Consider the following 15,632-nt stretch of genomic DNA (forward strand, 5'->3'; position numbering starts at 1 on the left):
CATAGTTCTTCTACTGGAGCATTCTGCACACAGCTGTAACACTACAATACCTGTAATCATGTTCCCTTTCAGTTTTTAATGGAGTCTGGGGTGAATGGAAATGAATAAAGAGTCTTTGTTGTGTCACCTCGAAGAGGGCCGTGACATTGGAGCGGGTTGCAGCTCTATGTGGGGTTGCTGAGGACTGGAGGCCCCACTGCTTCGGTGGTTTGCATCCCCAAACACATAACTTCTCTGGACTGGAAGGAGACAGAGTCTAACATGAACTGAACTGAACTGAACACAGCGATGTGCTACGTACGACGTGACGAGTATATACAGGTGTAATATACCATAATGTGTGTTTCTTTCATTTTCGAAGGTACTGGCCACGTCCACCAGGTGAGTCCACTCGAGGGGGCTGTCCCTCTCCGAGGATGGAAGAGGCATCAGCTCCTGAGGGAGAGGCCCACGGTGACGCTCCACCAAGTCCACCAGTGAAGTGTCAGACGCCGAAAGGTCACCTGTTAATTTCAATTGAGAATTTTATTTATTTATTTTTTTAAAATTTGATGCATCTCTAATGTACCTCTAATGTAAGCATGATGCCAAGACGCTAAACAGTGTTGGAAACCAAGTCGGATCTTTCACAACAGTTTTACAGCTTTGCAGAAAACCATGATTTCCATAATCTCTAAACAAGTCATTAAAACACACCGCACTATAAAGTAAAACACTCCATTATTAAAAAGAGTCCCCCTCTCGTCCTCACCATGAAGCTTGACACCCAGCTTGTAGGAGGGCCGGCGGAGGGGCACGCCACGGGTGGTGGGCGAGCGCGGAAGGGTGGAGCAGCTGAAGAGAACGTCTGCGCCGAGTGTGGCTTCAGTCACCGAGTCGCTGAGGGGGGGGAGGCGCTGGCCGCGATAGATGCTCTCGTCTGACAGGGTGCGATGGAGCGAGCGGCGGCGGCTGAGAGGCTGGCCTGGAGGGGATTTCTGGCCGTGCTGTGGTGAGATGACAGGTACAGGGTCAGTGTAAATAATGTCACGGTCATTGTCTTGATTATATATTGCCACTACTGTTTTACATACTTTGTTGTTCATATTTTTTGCTTTTGCTACTCTTCTATTTAATGTCCTTCTGCTGCATGGATGCAAATTGCCCCATCGTGGGAGAAATAAAGAAATAGCTTATCTTGTGGCGGGAGCAGGTGTTACTTGAATATTGACAAACACAACACATTAGCTCCTGTGTAAGACCTGTGTTAATCTCTCCAAGCTCACATTTATTAGTGGATACATTTCCGGAAAAAAAAGTCGCCGCTTAAACAGCTTGATCCATTTCTTTTTTTGATACCCTATAGCAGGGGTCTCAAACGCCCAGCCAGCACTCACACTACTTCTGGCTCCCTATGTCATAATAAAAAAAAAAAAAAAAAAAAGATAAGCAATTTGATGTGTGACCTCATTTTAAAATGTATTCAAATGGAGCCCCCCTGGTGGTGCGTCGGGACAAGTCTTGACCTTGAGTGTGGGGGGGAACTGGATTTAAATCTCAGTAGTGGTAGGAAGGGCATCTGGAGCAGAAACTAACCAAGTCTACAGTGCGAGTTGCCATAAGTGGCTGTGGCCAACCCTGTAAACGGAGCATCCGAATGCACACTATTAATTTAACAACGTTTACCATTACCAATAGTTTTATTATATTTGGAATTGCACATTTTGCATGGACAACAAAAGACACGGATGATCATGTGAGGGGAAAAAACCCAACTCCTGCAACATTTTGAAGCATAAAGTCTGCCAAAATGTTCTGGGCAGAAACTATTTTTAGCAATAATTCCAACTCGTGTTTTTTTATTCTACCTGTGCCTGGGAAGACGGTCAAAAACAAGCCTGCAGAAATACCTTCTCCTTGTGTTTGCGTGGATGCGGGGGACTGTCAGGAACACTGTGCCTCTTCACGTCTTCCTCCATGGTGGATTTTGCGTGGGGCTGGGGGGAATGCATGTCCCTCAGAGATGGCCGGGCTGCTGGAGTCGGAATCACGTCTACTCCACTTTCTCCTGGAGATTTCCTAAAACACACAATGAACTGAATTCACTGCAATGGTCAAATGAGCGAAGAACACCACATACATGATCACCAATAGCACTGAGAGAGGAATATGTACATGGTAATTCAGTGAGAGTACACAGTAAAATATTGATGCAACGCAGGCCTGAGTGCTGTACCATCATTAGGCCACAAGGGGGTAACCAAGTAGTGCTCAGATTATCACTAGGAGGAAGGTATGAATGCAAAGCAACAAGATAAAACATAGTCTAATATGGCAGACCTGTATTAAATAACTATCAAACACACTCTGATCATCTTAGTATGAAAAAGAATGCAGAGAATAACACACAGGGAGTCTTCACCAAATCAGTAACAAGAGCTGTACAGTGTGGTACTGTACATCTGCTATTGGGATGATTAAAATGCAGTGCAATGCTGCTTTTTTTCCACAGTCATTTTTAAATTCTCTGCAGTATTTAGGTAGGCCTCATTCCAGTAGATCCTCAGCCTGTTATGTCAAAAACTTATAATAGCATCATGAAAAATCCTCCGAGCTGAATAAAGCGAAGATGGAGACAGCAAACGCAGACTGCTGCAGCTATATATGTACCAAAGCATTTAAAAATAAGACCTTGCATCATCGTTATTCACATGTTGCTTTGTTTTCTACTTCCTTCTCCTCATCTGCCCTTACTTGCGTGTGTCTCCGAAGTCGACAGAATTGATGGTGGAGCCAGGCTTCCTCCAGCCAATCAGGTACTTGGACTGAGCGCCCTGGCGGGGGTAGAAGGTCTTGGGCCCAGGGGACACTGAGGACTGAGACGAAGGGGAGGTGGTAGAGGAGGAGGAGGACTCGTCTCTGGGAGAGCTGTGGCCTGAGTGCCTGGAACTGAGGGACAGAAAAAAGAAAGCGGGAGGAGACCGAAATGAAAGAGCTATAAATGATTCATCATAATGCTGGGCTTGAAAACCATCTAATAGCAGCGGGACACAGTTTACTACTCTAATAGTGGAATTATTTAGAAAGCAGAATCTAAAAACTATTATCTCTTTAGAAACCAATGTTGACCCTCGTGTAATATTACTAAAAATCTTCATACTCCAGATTTCTATCATGAAGAAATATCTCCTGAGAGCATTATCTAGTAAAGACAAACATCAGCATCACTGTATCACCTGCAATCCCAACACTTGTCACTTCCCTCATGACTTTGACAGGGTACACACAGGAATGTAAATAATGAACAGATGGTGTGACAGTCATGCTCTGCAACCACTGAATGAAACTTGCTGTAACTAGAAGAACTGGTCCACTGGCCTCGTTTGTCTCTACTCTAGAAACCAGTGCAGCTACAATAACTTGGGACTGATGTTCCACATTTCCCGAGGTCTCATGTGGAAAGATAAGAGGGAGTCATAATTTCTCATTATGCTCGCTTTTCCAGGAAAGCCTCAAGTAATGAGAAGTGGAAATATGCGACGGTGGTTCGTCAAACACTGGAATGATCAGTTGGTGGTGAAATATGCAGTTAAAAGTCACATTCATCAAAGTTGTATAATTAGATCAACTTGGTCTAGAACCTGTGACTTTCTTCATACGAAACTGTCAGTATTCAAAACAAAGAAGTTGCTTTGAATACTGGTGGATTACGCTACACTCAGATTTGCAGTTTTTTTAGTTCTGCAAATCTTGAAAATGTTTGGTAACTTTTGCAGCCACCATAGGGTCTCTTACATTGAAGGGAGAAGACAATAGAGGCAATAGTTAGCCGTTTACCACAAAAATGACGTAAAAATCTTACACAATTTCTCTTTAACCATTTCTCTTTTACATGTTTTCCAGTGTTATACCAGTTCACCAGTGACAGCAGTACAGTCCAACAATAACAAGCTGTAGAAAGAGCAACACTCGAGTAGACTGCACAGATTTATTTATTTATTTAAAAGTCAGCAGACTGATTGTAGTTGCCATCTGCTTCAGATGATGGTTACCTCAGCCTCCAGCAAGATCATATTTCTTTGAGGGTAAACACTCTTTTAAGATGAGTAAAAAAAAAATAAAAAATTTCAGCAAGAACTCGACGAGGTTTATGTTTCTTAGCCCTCAAGGTCACTCGGTACACATTTTGGTAAAAAAAAACAAAAAACAACCTCAGAATTCATCTCAGATCACTTGTATCTAGGAGCAGTTCAACTGAAGAGGAGTCGCCTTCTCAGAACTGTTTTTCTAAGAGCTGTGAAAAGCTCTGAGCAGAAAAAAAGTAAGGCACATATTCAAACTGTTTTTCCTTTTTTTGTCTCAACTTATTAAACCTTCTGCAAACCCAAACATTTCACCGATAACTCCTTAGAAGGTGCTACACTCTAGTCCAGAAACATTACCTCAGAGCGCGGAGTTTGATTTTGCCGGTACATTCACGTCACACAAATGGCAACGCTCCATACATCGACCAGCCATACAGTATTATTATAACCTAGTAATAGTACATAATCTCATGGTGGATCTGTGCGTATCACAGAAAAGACAAACCTGGAGTGTGAGCCAGCTTCGCTCAGGCTGTAGGTGCTGCTATCCCGAACGAGGAGATGAGTCGGCGGGCTTCGACCCGTTCCTTCCAAGCTCCGTTCTCCCGGAGGCCCGGGAGATTCGGCGGCGGCGGGCGACCTTTCGAGCATCCTGCGGCTTCCCTCGGTGGGACTGTGCCACGGAGAAGCAGTTCTCTCCCTGCTCTCCCTGCTCCCGCTTGGAGCCAGCAGCGAGGTGGTGCTGCCGTGATGGGAGTGGGGGTGGGAGTGATGAGGGGCTCCGTAGGAGCTGGTGTCGATGCCGCTGTCGGCCGAGACACCCTGCAAGTATCCGCCACCTCCCAGGCCGTTGGGCTCCAGGTCGCCCTGGTCACCGCCGGAACCCCCACCTGCTCCCATTTCATACCATTTATCACTGTCGCTGTGGCCTCCACTGGAAGCCGTGCTGGACAAAGTGTTGCTGCTGGAGTGACCCGAGTATGGGCCATCCGACTACCGGAAACAGAGAATAGGAAGGCAACAAAAACTTATCAAACTCAATAAATATTTGTTAGGAAATTTGTAAACTAAATTGAATTGCACTAAACCTAAGAAGGTCGTCATAAAATAACACGATCACCTGTAATAATTCATTGTGATTACAGTTTGAAAACCAGCAGGGGAGAAGAGTTACACTGAACTGTTTGGACAGTAGAAATTAATGACATTAAACTCATTCAGGAGGCTGACCTGGCTGCCCTTCTTCGGAGAAAGGTGGATGACTTGCTCCTGCCTCTGGATGCGGGGAGCTCCTGAATAGCTTTGACCAGACTTGGAGACCGGGGCTTCTGCAATCAGAAATAGTCCATTACACACAGCTGGTGCTGGCGTCAAACTTGTGTGCAGACCTTGCGGCACAAACAGATGAATTGCTGATGGTTCACCAGAGAAATTAATCCATTCTCTGCTCGTTTCTGTGTATATAGTTAGTGCAGCTATCATGAAGCCGCGAGGCTCACAGCACTCGCGTTGTTGTCATTCTGCATCTGCCATGTACGCGAACACAAACCCAGATAGCTTGTCATCAAAAGCTGCGCACATCAAACAGAAATTTGTCCGCAGAAGTTCCCTGCCGGCTTTGTTTGTTCTGGGCAAGCTGTGCTGCATGAGAGAGTGTGCGTATGTGTCCTGAAGCAAAACTCCGGGTATAAATGGGACTATTGTGTAATTGTCTAGATGTTATGCAAGACATACAGAGTAGGCAGCTAATGACCACCACGCCATGAGAGAGATAGCTAAGGGAGGTATCATAGCATCTGCTGGGGAGAAACTGGAAATCCAGATTCTTACTTAGAATATTCATTACTCTCCATAGTTGCACTGCAGCCCACGGGGCGCTCTGCACTAATTAGACAAAGTTGCACGTGTGCATGCCGACCTGTTTGAGTTTCTGTGGATATGCACGCAGGACACAGTATGTTCCTACACATTTGTTTATTGTTTTAGAGTCTTAAGAGCTATCGGAGATGTGAAAGAGGAAACAAATGTCTTGATATGTACAATTTGTGGCAGCAAAGACAAAACAAGTGCATAAAAGCAGGGACAAACAATAATTTTCAACATGGAATACTCATGTAATTGTATGTGACAAAGATTGAGAGGCAAAGAGTTTTTTTATTTTTTGTTTGCTTGTTTTTTGTCCTCTGCGTGACTCGTGCTATTTCCAAACACAGCCTAGCCACATCATTGTGAAGACCAGTGGGTCAAAGAATAAATCAGGGGGGCGAGCAGAAAGAACAGAATTCTAAAACCACAGAGACGGGACTGGACACTTGGCTGACTTCAACTAGCTGGCCCGGCTTGCACTGTTCCACTCTGACCCATAATGACAGAAGTGCCCTAAACCACCACAAAATGAGAGGCTGAGGCCTTTAACTGTGATTGTGGCTGTCAGGAACAGGTTGACGACATGCCCAAAACTAGGCTGGTCAACAATCAACCAAAGCGACATCCTGCTGGGAATACAAGCAGCAGCGGGGGAGAATTCAGCCAATGTGGCTTTACAGAGAGGAAAAGAAAATACTGCATGAAAAAATGCAACTAAATGAAAGGGAATGTGCAACAGAGAGTAAAAATATGAATGAGGGACGAATAAGAGGCAGTAGTGGCGACCGAGGGCCAGTCTGGAAGGTCGGAGGAAAGGGAAGTCACACAATGAGGTTGGCTGACTTTGTTGACAGGAAATAAAGGAATTTTTCTTTTTACCTTCATTAAACTTCGCAGAACAGAGAGGAAAGTTGCACAGGCAAAGCCATTAACTGTTACCGAGATCTTTCTCTAAATAATTCTGCCTGCTATTTTTTTATTTTTTTCCTGTTTGTATCATTAGGTCACCACCATTTTGTTTGCAGAGACATTAAGACCTTCCCTGTGAAGGCAATATAATTCACAGCTTGCTGAGAGGGAGGAGGAGGAGGAGGAGGAGGGGAGAGAAGTGGAAGGAAAAGTGCTGTTAGAGGCACTGAAGCTCCTGTCAGAGTTGGTATCTCAGCACTGAGGAAAAAAGATGTCACTCGCAGACGAGGCTGCATGCACATTAAACACCATTCGCACACCCCTCCAAATACCTGTCATTTTCAGGGATTTAGAAAGTGATAAATATGGATGTTTTCATTCCTGCTCCATTTCCCTCCTCCCTTACTGTGTACATGTCAACTGGCCTCTTTTTCTTGCATGCATAATGCCATGTCCATTAGAATACGGTTTTGTTAAGATACTGAGCAAAAGCATCTCCAAGCTTTAGAATGAACCTTACCACATGTACCGCTTCAACTACTTCTAGATAATAGATTTGTTTGGTCAATATTTTTCAAGTTTTCAGGCAGGTTCTCAATACCTGCAAATATTTTATTAGACTTTCTCCTGTAGTGGAATTAGTAACTCCCAACCTTTTCAAAATCTAAAAGCACGTTCACACTGCAGGGAAATGCAACCAAACTCAGATTTGTTTCTCACAAGCGACCCACATCCGGCCTATTTTGTGGCAGTGTGAAAGCTCCAATCCCCATTTTTTTTTTCACACCAGACCCAGGCCTCGATCATATGTAGCGTCAAGTCGGATATTTTTCTACATCATTTCTACGTCACTCACGGATTACCGCCGGAGTAAGCGGCTCTGTTAAAAGCTGTGCTCTCTCCTTTCCTCCTCCTCTTTCTTTCCTTCCTCATTTTGTCGGCTCGTATTTCAAAACCACTTGAAAATGGATCGACATGCGCCGACCTGTGTTGCCAGGTATGGTGGGGGTGTCCCCCAATTGGGGAGCCAAATTCTCATACCTTTTAACTTGGTTTATGGCGTGTTCTTTATCGCACATATAACAGTTTTAACATGATTTCTACATAGGCTGAGATTTGAGCTGATTTGAAATGTGTCGGTTTAAAAAACCATGGAACAGTAAATACCTGACGACCCTCGGTCACCTCCTCCCCCTTCCTCCATTCTGGACCAATTGGGAGTGGACTTCCCACTCGACCCACCCTCTCCAACTATCTCTCTCCTCTCCGTTGACATCGGAGAATGGCGGCTGCTCGCAAACCTGATGAATGAACACACACAAGGGGATACTTTTGAAATCATTTAAATGTGGGTTATTGCTGATTAAAAATGCAGCGCGAGCGATGACAGAGGAAGAGATTAAAACATAATACATTCTTTCCCACCGGCACCAGTGGGTGGATTTTTTTTTATTTTATTTTTAAACGCCAATTTTTCAGAGACAAAGACACAAATGCTAGCACCTCTCGCTCCTACACTAATACCATACACTGTTACAACTGTCAAATGGATCATTTCAAGCCAACATTTGTTCCATTGCCAGAAACATATAAAATTGGGTAATCCACCTCACTGAGCTTCTTTAACACACATATTAATGCTTTCTGAGGATGAGAAGTGAAAAATATAATTGCATAAATGGTACACCCATCACACATTCTAAATGGATATTCTAACACTGATAAATGAGACGAAAAAAAGTGAGTGGTCGTTAAATTTTCACTAAGAAAAACAACGTTGGTTGTCGCTTATGACATATAATCAGACAAACGGCACGTTTGGCTTACTGCTCAGGCATGGATTTCTGTCTCCAGTGAGCCGAGCTTCCAGAGGCTTCGCTGGAACATGACAGGTTGCTGGGAGAGCTGCGGTTGTGAGGGGATCGACCTAATGCCATGGAAGAAGCCAGGCTGTAGCTCTCACTGCCTGGAGACATCCTGGTAAACAAACACGATATAGTGAGAAACAAAAAGGGAAGCACTAAAGACAACATGAGCAAACAATCAACATGCTGGACTGAGAAGTTTGAGAAGTGTTTTTGGTTTTTTCCACAGTTTTTTTTTCAGTTTGCACTACCCCAACCTCCACCCTGAAAATATATGCAGTGTTCAGATTCAACATGCCAGCGGGCTCTAACCTCTTGGTGTCTAGAGGTCGGCCATCACTGCTCACGCTGCGTGGTATGACAGCGCCCCGCTCCAACCTCTCGGCTGACAGCGTCTTTCCCACAGAGCTGCCCAGGCTGATGGCTCGGTTGGGTGTGTGTGGCTGCGGCGAGGCGGTCAGCGACTGCTGAGGGCTGCTCGATGTCCTCTGCCACTTGTTGTTGTTGCTGCGGAAGGGGAACTTGTACTCGAAGGAGCCGCCATCACTGCTGCCGCCCTTGTACTCTGAGACAGGCATTCGGTAGAGCTCCGAACAGCCCCTGCACGCACAAATACACGAGTTTGAAGAAGATTGAGTGAAATGTGTCTGTGCCGTAAAAGAGGTTACGAAGTATGTTTGTAAAATAAAAGATTTGTTACATGCAGTGCTAAAACGCGTTCGATTTTTGGCTGTTTGCAGAATAAAGGTAAACAATAAAGCAGAGCATGCGTTTACACCTTTCAAACTGACCTGCGTGGAGTGGCATCGTCGTGTGGTGGGATGATAACAACGCGCACCGACACTGAAGTCCGAAGTAGGTCTATCATCTGCTCGTGGGTCAGTGTTGCGACGGCAACTTTGCAGATTTCTACCAGACGGCTTCCCTGCCGTAGTCCTGCCTGCCAGGCATAGCCGTACGGCTCCACCTGCAAACAACAGGTGGCCAATGTATGATCCAACCATTGAATGTACCAAAACACTTGACAAACTAACTACTTGGGCTTATTCATGCTACTCACATTAATTGTAGTTTCATTAAATTTGTTTCTGTTGCTAGACTGTTAATTTTTTTGTAATAACGTTCTTGTTTGCTGCTTTATATGAATGCAACCTAAATAAAACTATCTTTATCTATAAATATCTCGGATTATGCACCACATAAGTAGTTATATTGAATTTGCATCATTTAACGTCTGGTCGGTTTGTCGTCTTTTTACAGACATGCCTTCCAAAAATATCAAAATTCCAGCACACAGTTCTACTTATGGATAAAAAGAGAAGAATTATGTCACTGCAAGTTAAACTATTGTTGTAATCATCTTGTTTGAGTTATTTTTGTTCTCATAGAACAGCTGTAGTGATTACTCGGGTTGTTCGACGTGAGAAAACGTGTAAGAATGTCTGACACGGCAACAGCATGACGCCATATTATGAGGCAAATTGTTGCACCAGTGATCGTCAGTAAACACATGGAAGCTACAGAATAGGAACCAATTACATCCAGATGTGCAGTGAAAACAGCGAACAGTGAATTATAGCCTTTTACAGGACCTTATGTAATGACAGATACCTCCGCCACGATGCCTTCATAGTTCACGTGGAAGCCAAGCTGGCCCAAGCCATTTCGACGAAGGGTCATCTCTGATGAATCACAACCTTTAGTGAGAAGCTGGACACAAGCAGAGCAGAGAGACACACAACACAGAATAAAGTACAAGTGACAAATCAGTTTCGATCTAATAGGATACTGCAATGATTTACTGGATTATCTAAAAGAGCACGTATAAATATGTCCACAGCATGTGCACATGCTTTGTTTAACGTTTTGTTTAATGAATTAGGCTTGAGAGCCTAATGTTGTCCATATGCTTGTGTGGGTTTTCCCTCAGTACCTCCACATGCATTTGACAAACGTGCATTTGAGGCTGATTTTAGATTTCCCATAGGAGTGAATGTTCGCTTCCTTGTCTTTCCCCTGTGATGCAATGGTGACTCACCTACAGTCAAATAGGACTGGTTGGATAAGGTGGTATAGAAGATGGATGATCATCCTTGAAGGATTGTATGTATATAAATATGAGTCATTAGTTCATCATAAGTCCTGTACTTCTCAATAGATGCGTGCTTTCACAAATGACTGAAATAAAAGCAGATTTTGTTTCTCTTGTTGTGACACTTGACACAGAATATTTTAAACCTTTCCGTTTATATTATGGCAGAGTGCTAGTCTTTGCATTCAAGTAGGCTGGAGAGTAACAAAGTAGTAAACCTTTAAGAACATCTTCAAAACAAAACGTCTGAAATCAAAGTGCCTTGTGCCTTGATACAAGATCTAGGTATGGACGAGGGCAATGTGGAGATTGTGGTTCCAGTTCCTTATGTCGCCTTGCAAGACTTGATTTACCAATAAATTACAGATTTCACGAAAGTACATTGAAAGTACATTGAAAGGTCTTCAATTACAGTGTAACTATGTATATCTCAACATGACGAATGAATGCATTTTATTGAAGATATAGTTATTGTTTGTTTGTTTTTTTCATTAAGATTCTTTTTTATGTGTCTGCTACTAAAGTATGTAAGGTTTCATCTTTGCACATTAGACAAGCCCTTTCAAAGTCCTATAAAAGAAAAAACAGCTCTCTTTTAATTCCTTGGCTTTCCACGCAGTTTGAGACAATCTTACTTCTATTTTCTTTTATTGTTTGTTATTTTGATGTTTTTACGAATGTATAGCACTTTATTTCAGTAGAGGTTGTTTTAAAAAGAGCTCTTGAAATAAAGATTAGTTGAGATAATGAGTGGCCATAATTCTTACACAGTGTTGCAGAGCACTACCACCACAATTGTATAACATTTCATATTACAATCACAATGCGCTCTGCATCTTTCTGCCTGATCAGTGTTCGCAAAAGTTCTATAGAATTGAGCATTTACAGGAAAGCGTGAATAAATCGTGCTGGAGACTGGCACCTGATAGGGATTGTTATTGTACGCCGATGTTTCTGAATGTGTGCGTGGGAGTAGAAGAGAGAGCAAGAAAAAAAGGGAACGATGAAGAGCGACCAAATGGAGAAAAATGAAGAACGAGAGAAGCTGCAAACGGAACGTAAAGGACGCGAGTTCCAAAAAAAACAGGCGACCCAAGGCCATGCCTCTACCTCCCTCCATGCTGAGTGGTTTTCAAATGATTGAACACTGCTGCCAAAAGCATTGAAAGCAACGTGTAGTTAGTCCCGGGTCCTGAGCCAAATACCGTGTGTGTGTGTGTGTGTGTGTGTGTGTGTGTGTGTGTGTGTGTGTGTGTGTGTGTGTGTGTGTGTGTGTGTGTGTGTGTGTTTGCATGCATGTGTGCAGATCAAAGAGGCTGATGCTCAATCTAGGTTACATAAACATATGATGGCTGCATGCACACACATACACCGTCTAAAGGTGAGAAGAGGCTGGGGAAATGAATGTGTTCTAAAGCACCGATGATTACATAACAAAACACCTTTTTCCCCCTCCCGACCAGTTGCCATGGAAACAGCGATGGACGAACCAGCATCATTTCACTGTATGTGTAGGTGTGAGCGCCATTATGAGTATTGTCCAGAGGTGTTTCTGAAACTCCCTCAATAAGATGAGACCAGTAATGAGACATCAGCTTTGGCATGCAGACACAAAAATGTTGTCATTCTGGCAGACTGACAGCCAGCACTGAATAGTGGGAGAGACAGTGAGTGGGCAAGGTGACTGATCAATGGCAGCCGGCAGCGTTTTCCATTGATCTTGCCACATGATTGTGGCATTTACATGAATGAATATATGTAATCTCTGAGCCATATTCAAGTCATACCGAGTGGAGATTGGTGTTGCAGCATAAGCAGGGTGATCGCATTTGGAACTAGAGCCCAAAAATATTTTTGCAAGGAAATGCAAACAAAGGATAAGGATGCCCGTGATGAATTAACCCGGTTTCAACGGACACGAACTGGGATTGTGGACATCTGTTGCCCTCGGCTCAGACAGCAGAGAGGAGAAGATCAATACATGCGAGTGATGTAATCGTGGAAACTTTGCACAAGGCTACCTACTCAAAAATCATTACAAGGAAACACATGCTATATAATTGAGTTATGCAAGGATTACGCTCCAAATTCAAATCTTCAGGGAAAGAAAAGCAGGAGTAGAGCCCTGGAAGCCAACCCAAGCGTGGCTGGTTTTGAAAAGCACAACTGTCATCATGGTTGCCTTTTTTATCAGACTCACAATCATAATAAACACAGAGTTAAAGTAACAAAGGGTTGCCTTCACAACTAATACCATACTAACATCACCTCGGGTCTTACAAGCAAAATACTAAACAATGGCAACATCCAGTGTCGAGCAGATCTTCGCCCACAAATAAGCTGTTCCGTCTTAGTTGTGATCATTTTCTTTTCAACATCGATGAAGTCTATATAGAACGACATGGCTGAGAACAAGCTTATCCTCCATTTTCTAAGTTAGATGAGTGAACAGTATTATTCTGTCAAGAATAATTGGTAGTCTGCGAAGAAATCGCCTTCGACAATTACGCAGCCCTGAAAGCCAGACAGAGCATTCAGAGAAAAGGTGCGGGATGGTGCAATTTTTATCCTGAGGAGGCGACATGCACTCACTCCTCATCGAGATCAACTAAAAAAAAGAAAGAAAAGATGCTGTGCTCAGAGTGCACTACGTGGAAATGAATCCTAAGCATTAGATAAATGCATGTGTGAGGGTTTGCTTCTTTCTACATTGAAGTCACCATGGGGAGAAACATTAAGGTCCCCATAAAGACAACTATACATTATTTTTAGGTGATTACATATTTTAGGGTTTGACTTAAGCAAGCAGTGCTTACAGTTTAGTGTGATTTTGCAGGAAATCCATGTCAATGTGAAGTCACCAAAAGAAAACATCAAGTGGGTGCATGCTTCCTCACCTCCAGTCGTTTGACCACCTCTTTGAAATCCTCCGTATTATTACTGATACTCCTCAGAGACACACTCTCCCCTCGCTCATAGAAAATCCTCAAAGATGCCGGGCTGCTCAGTGTCCAGCCAATCACATCCTTGGTGGCACAGTTAAACACCACAGCCTTGGCCTCCTGGTCCAACAGGATAAGAAAATCATTGGAAATGGCCAGAAGGGCCTCCAGTTCCCCTCCGGTGCCGTGATCCTCAGCGTAGACCGGCCAGGTTATCGCCCCCAGGCTGCGCAGCTCCGCTCCTCCATACGCCCGAGTCTTCTCCTTCTTCTTGTGGGCCAGCGAGATAAAGGGGAACTTTCCGGAGGGATCAATAGGCGTGCTGGTGGTGTGGCGCTCGGCCAGATCGCGCAGGTACTCCTGGCGTGTCCGGGTTGCCATGGCCTGGAACTTGTGTGATTTGTGCGCGGCGTTTTCCGCATTGATGACCTTGGCCAGCAGGAACTCCCGGAAGACGGAGGACTTGGGGAAGGTCACACCCTCGGGGATCGGAGGGCCGAACGAGGGCATGTCTTTGGAGCGAGTGACTGCCACACTACAAAGAGAGAAGAAATGGAAATTAAAGGAAGAAGGTAGGGGATTACATATCAGACCAATTATTTATCCGGTGTAGGGCGGCTGTTTTGTTTTTAACTAATTTTCTATTGTTCAATAAATTAGTTGAGGTGTTTGTATGTGTGTAGTTATTGGTACATATATGCAAAGTCTTCCTAAAAATGTCACAGACGACTATTCTTTTTACTTATGTTGGTACTAATATAATTACTATAATGACTATTACTAATAGTATCACAAATCAAAAAGGGCATAAAAAGAGGTGCTGGTTCATACGGCAGTAGAGAAAATGTTTAATGTAAATATAAAACTACATAAACAACTAATCTGTGGTGGATCTATAGAAGTTTTAAAAGTGATACAAGTGGCAAAAAAGGCAACGTTTCCTTTTTAAGGCAAAATATGCGTCAGCGTCGTTTTCACCCACTTGAAATTAATGACTTTCTGCTGATCTTATTAGGCTAAAAGAGTTATATTCCTGAATTCACAGGAGCATGGCAGCTATGTGCTTTTGCTGCCTTTTGTCTCTTCCACTCCTCCACTATCTTTATCCCTTCTTCCTTTTATTATGGCGCTGGAATGGCCATCTGAAGCTGCTTGCCCTGTCTGGTATGTCAGGAACTCAGTGGAGCAGCCGTGGAGAGCAACACGAGAAGGGGAGGATGAGTGGAGACGGCTATTCGCAAACCTCCCGAATAAAAGGCCGCAGAAAACCCCGAGTGAGAGAAAAAACTAAATATGGCAGAGAAAATAGACCGTGTGGGGGAGTCTGGAAAGAAAAGGGGGCTGATGCCTTTCGGGGGGGGGGGGGGGGGGGTTGAGAAATTTGAGACAAACAGGCCAACATCAGTGAACACCTCAGTTCAACAAACAGGCAGAGCGACAGTGCTCTGAAATGGACTATTACTATATACGGTCTGAAAAGATCTACTTCTGAACTCTTTTGGTCCATCCTCTCCTCAATGTCGTCATGACGCTACGAGTTAAATCTCGGATCTTCTCACAGGTGGTAATTGCCAGGTGACAAGAGTAGCACAGGAAGTCGGAGCCATCATCCCACACGCTCCCCCGCTGACATGCGTCAACATGCATGTTGACACTGGGATTAATCACTTCGTCTAATAAGCAATACCTGTGTCACCCACATATTTCTAAACATACCCCGGTGACACCCCGTCCTCACCGGAAAGCATGTAGAGCACAGTTACACCAAATGTCAAATTGTTGACGCCTCACTTCCCACCTTCTCTTGTTCCCTACAAGACTGGGGTAAGAAAGGAAATATCTATTTTTTATTTTTCTGGCTTAAATAGCCTGCGAGTAGTGACAAACCAAGGCT

At 43.8% G+C, this 15,632-nt stretch overlaps 1 protein-coding gene across 1 annotated transcript in view; it reads right to left on the reverse strand.

Annotated features, from left to right (window-relative positions):
* Positions 1-15,632, reverse strand: part of sipa1l1 (signal-induced proliferation-associated 1 like 1) — a gene marked incomplete at its 5' end in the record, with an annotated part of 36,931 nt that overhangs the window by 6,041 nt on the left and 15,258 nt on the right. The window contains 13 exons of the mRNA XM_080490310.1: positions 128-239; positions 333-503; positions 752-986; positions 1,890-2,058; positions 2,734-2,928; positions 4,570-5,057; positions 5,295-5,392; positions 8,007-8,140; positions 8,667-8,816; positions 9,017-9,304; positions 9,496-9,671; positions 10,316-10,414; positions 13,694-14,273. Coding sequence (XP_080346436.1) covers positions 128-239; positions 333-503; positions 752-986; positions 1,890-2,058; positions 2,734-2,928; positions 4,570-5,057; positions 5,295-5,392; positions 8,007-8,140; positions 8,667-8,816; positions 9,017-9,304; positions 9,496-9,671; positions 10,316-10,414; positions 13,694-14,273 — 2,895 coding nt within the window. The remainder of the gene's footprint in view (positions 1-127; positions 240-332; positions 504-751; positions 987-1,889; positions 2,059-2,733; positions 2,929-4,569; positions 5,058-5,294; positions 5,393-8,006; positions 8,141-8,666; positions 8,817-9,016; positions 9,305-9,495; positions 9,672-10,315; positions 10,415-13,693; positions 14,274-15,632) is intronic.

This window comes from Lipophrys pholis (assembly GCF_963383615.2).
Source record: "Lipophrys pholis genome assembly, chromosome: 21".
NCBI lineage: Eukaryota > Metazoa > Chordata > Actinopteri > Blenniiformes > Blenniidae > Lipophrys > Lipophrys pholis.